Genomic DNA, 9611 nt, shown 5'->3' on the forward strand with positions numbered 1-9611 from the left:
AGCAGTTTCAGCATGCTTTCAGAAACCCTCCACCTTCCCCAGCTCCACCTGTATAGATCTGCTACGGGTAATTCATCTATGCTATATTGTACAGCAGCGGCATGTCTAACAGCAGCGTGTCGTGAATGGTAGTAGCAAGTCCTGTATTTGCTCTGCAGCAGCAGCAATAACAGCAGCAGCGTAGCAGGGGCCTGTTTCAATAAGGAGGTTCAACCAACTCTGAGTTAAAACTTGAACTCTGAGTTGATTTACCCTGAGTTGGGAAACTCTGAGTTTTCGGTTTCAGAACATCTGAATTGAGTTAGTTTAATCTACTCTGAGTAGGTTGACTCTGAGTTAAGTGCGTGCACCATGACTATGAAAAGCCGTGATCAATGGAGCTCCGAAATGATGATTCACCATGGCAACAGCACCCGACAAAAAGACGTCTGCATACTTCCGAGTCAATACACAGGTATAATTCTCAATCACTGTTACATTATCAGGTGAAAACTGACAGAAAGGCAAGTTATTGAACTAATACTCATTTTCATGGTATCCCACATAAAAATAAAAATAAAGAATGTGACGGCAATTAAAAATGAACATTAAAACCATAATTCAATCAGTTAAATCTTTAAGCATAAAAGGTTCATGGCTGTAGGCTACATTACTTTACAAACATTTGACATATTAAATAAATACAATTCAGTGTCTATTTCAATGTGCCACACGTTTCCATGTAGTATAATGCTCTTTTCACATAATTAAATGTTCTCTAATCCAACCTGTTACATTTTTTAATTAGGCTAATGAAATTAACATTTGACTTCTACTCCACCAACAGAGGCTGGACCTGCACAACCACTGATAGATGAAGAGGAGATACACAATACTGGAAGAATATTCAAATCCAACAGGAAAAATAATTACTGTTGCTTCTGTATTTGAAGGAAAAAAAAGATGACCAAATAAATTGTGAATAATTACTTAACAGCTGTGGTGGTTAAGGCATATATCTCTACCCTTCCATCTGGCATCCTCCCATTCCATACAGTAATCTGGTTCATTTTCGGAAGGTGCGATGATGGTATTATGTGTGTCATCAATACATCCAACCACACTGGAAATCATAAAGGAAATTCTAATAATTCGGTTACTTTCAGAGGTCACAGCAAGATGTTATCAAGTGAACATCATAGCCTCATTTAAACCGATTTCTCCATCACTGACCTGCAATCCTGTGAATCTCCTCTTTGATGGATCTCACGGGTTTGTGTCCAGGAAACAACACAAAAACTCTCAGAAAGAGCGTGAGAGCGAGGCACACTTTCCTTCCCGCTCTGATACAGTGGCCTTCCTAATGTGCTCTGCATCTCCAATGTTATATAGAAAAATGCACAATAAATGAATGTACTGCACTGCAAAAAAATGCTTTTCTTACTTAGCCTTTTTGTCTTGTTGTTTCCAGTCAAAATATCTAAACATTCTTAAATCAAGATGCATTTACTACATAAGAAAAACTCTGGGTTTATCTAAGAAAACCTGCTCCCGACCAGGTTAGGTTCACAGAGTAAGTTGTGAGTATAAGTTACCTCTCTTTCAGAAACGAGCTTGACTTACTGCTTTCTCGGGTTTGACATACCTCCTTTCTGAAACAGGCCCCAGATCTATTCCGCCAAGACCAAACATAACAACACTGTCATATCCATTTCCATGTCAAACACTCCAAGAGTTATCATGACAGAAATACAGTTGTTAAAAAATAATCAAGGTGTAGTTTTCCAATATATAATCATGAATAATTATAATTTTGAATATTTTATACATGTTTTAAAATATTTAGACCAATAACAATAATCAGCCATATTTGCATATATTTGTACTAAAACATTTTAATATGCGTGAAGTGCCACACAAGGACTTCCATGAACATTTTTGAGGGATGTCACAAATAAATCTATCACTGAGTTTTGAATTGACTTAAACCATTGACTCAATAAGTGAGTCAATTTAAAACCCTGATTCAATGCGTCACAAAAAGGAATCAAACTACTCTAGAGAGCTGTTAAAGTTCCTCTATTATGCTAAACATTCCTAATTTTGTCTCCTACAATAGTTTTACATGCATCCAAGTTCAAAAAACACTTTAATTTTCTTAAAATATACATTGCACACCAGCTCTATTCTCACAATGTCTGAAACGGTTCGCTAAAAGATTCGGTCTCTCTAAAGCCCTCCTTTCCGAGAGTTTCCTCAGATCTGATTGGTCAGATGGCCGCGGAGAAAACAGCGTCTACTCGAAATGTACACAACACAAACCAAACTTTTCCTGTATTAAAAGGTGATTTTGGAAAAAGCATGGTAGGGGCACTTTAACACAAAGGAAGATTCTGGATCACTCATCAGCTGGTAAAAAAACAAAATCATTCTGAAAATGATTCCACCATTATCATTTGTGTCATTATCGTTATAACGTAGATATCCCTATTCTCAAAGAATTAGAGCAATTATTAAAACCTTTTAGTCATTGTTAGTTATAGTATCCTTGGTGTGACCTTTATGGCATATTTGTTAAATAAAATACATTTGAGATTTGGTTCAGGTCTTGACTCAAAACCTACTTTTTTTATGTCCAAATTATGCAATATTCACATTTATTGTGTTTGAAGTAGTACACCGAGCCCCGACTTGAACTTAACGGATATTTTTGGATCTCTCCATGCTGTGATTTCTCCCTCCAGTTTACAGTTAGTATACTTCTTAACATCAGTAAGCGAAGTATGCTGTCTGTCAGCTCTGCTGTGCGCCCCCCTCCAGGACGACTCTAGCTGACAGAATATTGTAGATCAACCAGAGGCTGCTCCGCACCGCAGTCAAGCAGAGAGGAAGTTGAGAGAGCTAATGATGATGTGTATTTTCTTCCTCACATCTATAGTGCGCTCTTGCTGGCTCGCTGTTGGCTGCTTGTGTATATGCTGAGGTTTGTGCTAGCTGAGTGAATATACTTTAAGCATTATTGAGATATCCCGCTGTTGGCAGCTACATTCATGCTAGGGCTTCAATTTCCTTTGCTTCCAGTTGCGGAGTAAATGCAGAGTCCCTGAATAAAAATACCAACACCACTAACTTAACTAAATTTTCAGTGGCATGACAGTTAACTCGACTGTTTTTAGTACCAAGTAACTTTTTTTCCAACCAGAAGCAGTGTAATACAAAATTAATATACGAAGAGTTCAGAAAGCCGCTAAACGCCACCTCCGTCAAAAATAAGATAATGATATTGAGCGAATGCTCTCTGCACATAATATAAGTTCATCAAATGCTTTCGCTTTAAATCCGCAAAATTCCAGCGTCAGCCCATTCAAAAATACCAGTTCGTTTCAAGTCCACAGAAACCAATCGGAAGACGCGAATTGAATTGAATGACGTTGTGCCGGCTTTCAATAGAGTGGTGCACACTGTAAAAAATTGTACATGTAAATTAACGGTAAAATACTGGCAGCAGGGTTTCCAGCTGTGTACCGTAATTTTACATTTTTTATTACCGTAATCTAAATTACAGCTTTTCTATAATTTAATAGTAAAATACTGGCAGCAGGGTTTGCAGCTTTGTACCGTAATCCTGCAGTTTCATTACTGTATTCTAAGATACATATTCTTTATTAACTTTAATATCTATACTTGTACAAATGTAATTTGTATACTTGTAATATTTCATTTAGAAGATTTTCCCAAGAAAAAAAAAACAGCTCAAGAGGGTATTTCTTATAGCACACAATTTATTGACAGTTTAGTGACAAATAATCTGAATGCTAAGAAAAAAACAAAACAAATCATAACAACTGAACCACGTCCAATAGAATAAGCAGTCTTTTTGTGTTTTAAAAGCAGCCTTTAAGAAATAGTAAACGGTGCAAATTTATTTTAGTTTAATAAAAGTCAAAACCTGTATTTGGTACAGGAACAGGCCAAGAATGTGCTTGGGGTGCCCATTCCCCTAAAACAGCCTTTAAGAAATAGTAAATGGTGTGAACATTTTTAAACTTGAATTTAGTTTAATAACAGTCAGTCAATCGAAGTCAAAACCTGGCAAATATTTGAAACAGGAACAGGCCAGGGAGAGGCCAGGAATATGCCGTAATCTTCAAACTGATGCAGGTGTAGTCTGAAAGATAAAAAAAAAAAATGGGGGGAAAAAACTTCAAATAAATTTGTATGTTGTTTGCTTGAAAATAAAGTGTCAGAAGAACATGTCAAAAAGCAACATAATGCTACACTACAAAAATAATGACTAAGAAGAATTTAGATTAACTTAGAGAGAGTAAATGGGGAGACAGTTTGAGCTTGAAGAATAGGCGACTGGCTTTTTTTTATTAGCAGCAGCATGGTACAATGATGCCCGTCACAAAAAAAGGGCTTTACTTAACTCTGGGTTATTGTTCTTTCTAAACCCTATTTTTACTCAGGTAAACTTAAGAATCCGCAATATCATAGCCTTTGGGTCATGAGCAGCATTCAAAAATCAATGGCAATGACAAATATGCAAATAAACCCTGGGTATATTATGAGCAATGCTAAACATTAATCAATATAACATAGGATGCTGTTTATCTGGGGTTTAGAAAAGGCCCAGGGTTAAATGGCTAGTTTACCCAAATAATGGAAACTGTCATTAATTACTCATCCTCATGACTTTCCAAACTCGTAACACTTTTGTTTATCTTAGGAAAACAAATGAATATCTTTTAATGAAATCTGAGAACTTTCTGTCACTCCACGGACAGCCTTCACAGCACTTTCAAGCATCAGAAAGGTAGTAAAGGCATCATTAAAATACTCCATGTGACTCCAGGGTTTAACCTCAATTTTCTGAAGCGAAAAAGCCAACACAGTATGTTTAACACGCATGCATCATGGCGCAAGTGTTAATTTTTTTTCCCCTGCACACAAAAAGCACTTGCGTTTCTTCATCAAACTGAAGTTAAACCGCTGGAGTCTCCTGGATTACTTTAAAGACCTTAACCCCCGGTTTCACAGACAAGCCTTAAGTTATTCCCAGACTAAAATGCATGTTTGAGCTGTTTTAACTGAAAGAAACTTGCACTGAAATTTCTTAAAATATGTCAGAGCCATTGTTTTGTCTCAAGATGCACACCAGTAAGGGTGTCACGATTCTCCAAATCCTCGATTCAATTACATTTTCGATTCTAAAGTCACGGTTCGATTCGATTCTTGATTTAAATTTTTTTTTAAAGCACAAGCTATGCCATTTTTAGACTTTTAAGCAATATAATAATATCTGACCTTTGTTTGCAATGTACCACACACTACATTGTCAAATTTAACACGTTTATTAACAACATAATGTAACAATATATCTTCAGTCAATTGGAAACTTAAACAAAATAACCTGCCATCTAATTTCTCTATTGTAACATGATGACATTCAAGTTCACAAAAAAAAAAACAAGTTCACTTTTTTTTGCAGTTTCAAGTTCTGGTTAAAGAGGAATATGAAAAGAGAGAAAATTCGTGACACCCTTACACACCAGTAAATGTTTTTATCTAAGGCATGTTTATAAAAGCTACTTAAATACCCTAATTGAACTAAGGCCTAATCCTGACTTAATCTAAGCCCTGTCTGTGAAACCGGCCCTAAAAGTAGTAGTTTTGTAGGCTGTGTAGACAGAAAGATTTCATTAAAAAGATCTTCATTTGAGTTCTGAAGATGAACAAGTCTTACGGGTTTGGAAAGACACACACTTTAGTAATACATTGTAAAGCACATCTGAAATTAAAATGAAAAGAGCTTTTAGTAGTGTATTGTAAACTGTTCTACAAAAAAGCTGGTATACTGTAATAACTTTAATGGGAAGCAGGTACATAAATTAGTGTGTATGTGCAAATTTACTTACCTAGATGAAATCCCACTCGAAATCCGCAAGATTTCTCAGTAGGGAGGCAACCTTTGGATTAACTGTGGAAGACTTTTTATTCACCACCTTGCCCGTCTTCTTGGAGACCACCTTGCCTCTGCAGGTCTTTGAGCCTCTATCTGGGTTTATTCCGACGAAGCGTCTAAAGACAGTTATATAACAAATTACCATTGAATGCAAGAATGATGCATCAAAATTCTTATGAAGATGATTCTGAAAGGTAAAAAACCCCACCAAAAAACAAAGCAATAAGGACTTAAGTGTCATACCTTTGAAGAAACTCCAATGTGCAACAAGCCTCCTCTTGATACTGCAGGTTGAAGATGTAGTACACGGCAAACAGTGTTGAAAGTGCAGTCAAAAATGATGACTGGACACACTCACAAATAACACGGCCTTCTAGGCTTATCATCCATCGGACAGCATTTGTCTGCTCTCCCATACCTAAAATAAAAACAGCAAAAACAAACAAACAAAATAAATAAACCAACCATAAATATATAACAACAATAACGAAAACATTGGTGCAACTCATTTAAATATCTGCCTTTGAGAAGACTTCATTGTAAATGGATATGGATAGTTCACCCAAAAATGTTATTCTGTCTTAATTTACTGCTGAACACAAACGAATATATTTGGAAGCATGTTTGTAACCCAACAGTTGTGAGGCACCATTGCTTTCCATAGTAGGAAAAAAATACAACAGTGTGGAGTATTCAAGAGCAAATAAATTTATACAGGTTTGGAACAACATGTGGTTAAGTAAACGATGACAATTTTCATTTTTGGGTGAACTATTCTTTAACAACTGTATACAATAGAAATGTTTTATTTTATTTTATTTTATCTTCCCCATTTGTCAATGTTTCTTCTTAACATACTAACCCAGTAAAATAAGACGAGGACTTCCAGGTAGAATAAGTTTCTTCTCAACATCAGCTGCAGATGCAGCAACCTGAAGAGGACACAATACACAAATCAGAATACATATCATCACTTAATAAATTAAAAAAGAAGAAAACTAAATACTCACATCTGCATGCAACACCAGTCCATCTTCATGTTCCTGAAAATGGGACATTAGAAGCTTGATATGCAGGTGTGCCATCTCTGTGTTTTCAGGCTGGGAGTGGGACAGGACATCCTTCACCTTTTCATTCTTTGATTTGCTCTTGAAGTACTCAACGATAGCCTTTCCGCATTCTTTCATGGACATGTCAAAGGCTTTCATCACATCAATGTCAGTTAGCAACTTGAAGTGGGCACAAATAGACTTCTGATGGAAGAGGTATGGCCACTGGCTCCTAATGTCTTCTACTGAAGGTGCTGGTATGGAATTTAGTTTCTGTCGCAAAAGACAGAATGTAGTCTGAAAACTTTTTGAAACTGTTATTACAAGCAGGTAATGCACAATTAAACCTGACATTCGCGACATGAATATGAATGCGCATGTGTCTCACAAATGCAGGTAAAGTACTGCATGTGTGTGAACAAAGTTTGCAAGTAAACATTTTACACTATGGAAGAGCACAATCCAGCTATAAAAACACACATGTGTGTTTTAACTTTGAGAAACAAGTTAAAATTAAACTTAAGTGAATTTCCTCTGTTATATCGACGACGACTTAATGTATTTAACGTTAGTTGGAGCAAATGTATCGAGTGCAAAAGTATGCTGTTAAAATTATTGTGCTCATATACTGTAAAAAAAGCCAAAATAATAACACTGACATTTAATAAGTTCATATAACTTCCAATGAGACAGATGTGTGCTAAGAACCTAACGTTAGCTGTTCCACCATCCCCCACAGCGTAAAAAAAACATACTGGCGAAAGGCGGTAAATTAAAAAACCTAACGTTACTTAATACAATAATCCAACGAACGCACTTATTTTACATTTCCCTCTATATTAGGGTAACTTGTACAATGAAAGAACACAAATATGCAAAGCTGCAAGCACGCGCGAGCTCGGAGACGGACACACACACAGACACACACGCGCGTTTAACTTTGAGGAACAATAAATGTAGCTACATCCACTGTCTTAAAGCACGAAATTAATAAGATTAACAGTGAACAGAATTATTTTAGATTCACCCGTGGTCTGGTACCTGTAAATGAGTTTCAACATGAAAGCTGTGCTTCCACCGAGAAAGACGTGTGTCAGTCACTCTTGCCATCTGCCAATGTGCTTCGTTCGCGGTTCATTCCCTTCCCCACAGATCACGTGCTAATTAATGGTAAGAAACTGTAATTTTAGAAAACGGGTCAGTACTGTAAATTTCTGCTGTAAATTTACAGCATTTTTTTACAGTGATGACATCATTTTGTAGGCCAAAACGCAGAAGCGAGTTAGCATTTTAGCACTTCCCAAAGCCAATGGGTTTTTTGTATGGGGTTTTGGTTAAATGGCTGAAACAAGATCTGTGGTGAACACAAGCTCAAGACACTTTCACATTTTATTCTACAACATAAAATACATCAGTATTACCCCACTCGTGATTTGTTTGAAGCTGTTACGTGTCTTTAAAAAAGGCGGTTGCTGACAAGTGTCTAAATGGGACTACAGAGGCAGTCGAGGAGATTAAACGTCATCACGGCGAACAGATAAACTCAGTCCACTTTTACAGCCTTGTTATGCTTATAATTGTGCTCTTATAAATTATTGTAACTCAAGCGTTCTGGGAAAATGTTTTTAGATAAAAACTGAGTTGTCGGAAGCTTAGTGAGGGTGACTGTGGCGAGCAGGACGAGGCCGAGGGCCGTGGGACCGTGTTGTAGTTCGTTTATGGCCTACCTTTAGCTTTTTACTTCTGCCGACTGCATTTATGCTTCAAAACTCATTAAAGTTATGTTAATCTGTGAAAATTATCTTGATGGAAAAAACGTTTTTGTTGATCACAGAGCTTGTTTTTAGAGATAATCCAAAAGCATATGGGAAAAACCTATTGGGTTTTTGATGAGGGAACCAGTGTAATGCTAGCTGCCGATTGGCCTAAAGTGACATCATATGTCGTCAAGTGACGTGATGACACTCCCGAGCTGCAAGTTTTTATCATGTTTTGTCCATCGTTACAGTGACAATGACAAAATATAGGCTATGTAGTATTTCATACCATTCAATAGTTTGTCGGTAAGAGTTTTTAATGTTTTTGAAAGAAGTCTCTTATGCTCACCAAGGCTGCATGTGTTTGATAAAAAAAAAAAAAATACAGTAAAAACAGTAGTATTGTGAAAAAAAATTATATTTTAATATACTTTAAATTTTTATTTATTCCTGTGATGTCAAAGCTGAATTTTCAGCATCATTACTCCAGTCTTCAGTGTCACATGATCCTTCAGAAATCATTCTAATATGCTGTTTTGCTGTTCAAGAAACATTTCTTAATATTATTATCAATGTTGATTAAAAAAAAAGTCATGCTGCTTAAACATTTTGTGGAAACACAAAACACAGATCCTTTTTCTCAAAAGAACAGCATTTATCATAGAAATCTTTTGTAACATTATAAATATCTTTACTGCCCCTTATGACCAATTTAATGTGTGATTTAAGTGTATATTTTATATTATTTAGTGAAAATAATGTTTTGATTTAATAAAAAATATATATGACTGTGTTTTTGAAAACTCTGACCAGTATAACAAAATTTGTACAACAAAATTTAAATTAAATATGAAAACAGTA

At 36.0% G+C, this 9611-nt stretch overlaps 1 protein-coding gene across 1 annotated transcript; it reads right to left on the reverse strand.

Annotated features, from left to right (window-relative positions):
• Positions 1 to 4012: 4012 nt before the first annotated feature.
• LOC311075977 (uncharacterized protein) lies at positions 4013 to 8104 on the reverse strand. The gene is made up of 6 exons (XM_084103728.1): positions 8035 to 8104; positions 6955 to 7266; positions 6807 to 6876; positions 6188 to 6362; positions 5898 to 6060; positions 4013 to 4147 (listed from the first exon to the last, which is right to left on the reverse strand). Exons 1-5 carry the CDS (start codon positions 8101 to 8103, stop codon positions 5898 to 5900), a joined length of 789 nt encoding a protein of 262 aa, XP_083959854.1. The 5' UTR covers position 8104; the 3' UTR covers positions 4013 to 4147.
• Positions 8105 to 9611: the final 1507 nt, after the last annotated feature.

This window comes from Abramis brama (assembly GCF_963993115.1).
Source record: "Abramis brama genome assembly, chromosome: 25".
Classification (NCBI taxonomy): Eukaryota; Metazoa; Chordata; class Actinopteri; order Cypriniformes; family Leuciscidae; genus Abramis; species Abramis brama.

Coding starts and splice junctions, on each gene's coding strand:
- LOC311075977 (XM_084103728.1), bottom strand. CDS start 8,103: ATGGCAAGAGTGACTGACACACGTCTTTCTCGGTGGAAGCACAGCTTT. Junction 7,267..8,034: donor ATGTTGAAACTCATTTACAG/GTACCAGACCAC, acceptor CTTTTGCGACAG/AAACTAAATTCCATACCAGC. Junction 6,363..6,806: donor TCCTCGTCTTATTTTACTGG/GTTAGTATGTTA, acceptor TTTTTATTTTAG/GTATGGGAGAGCAGACAAAT.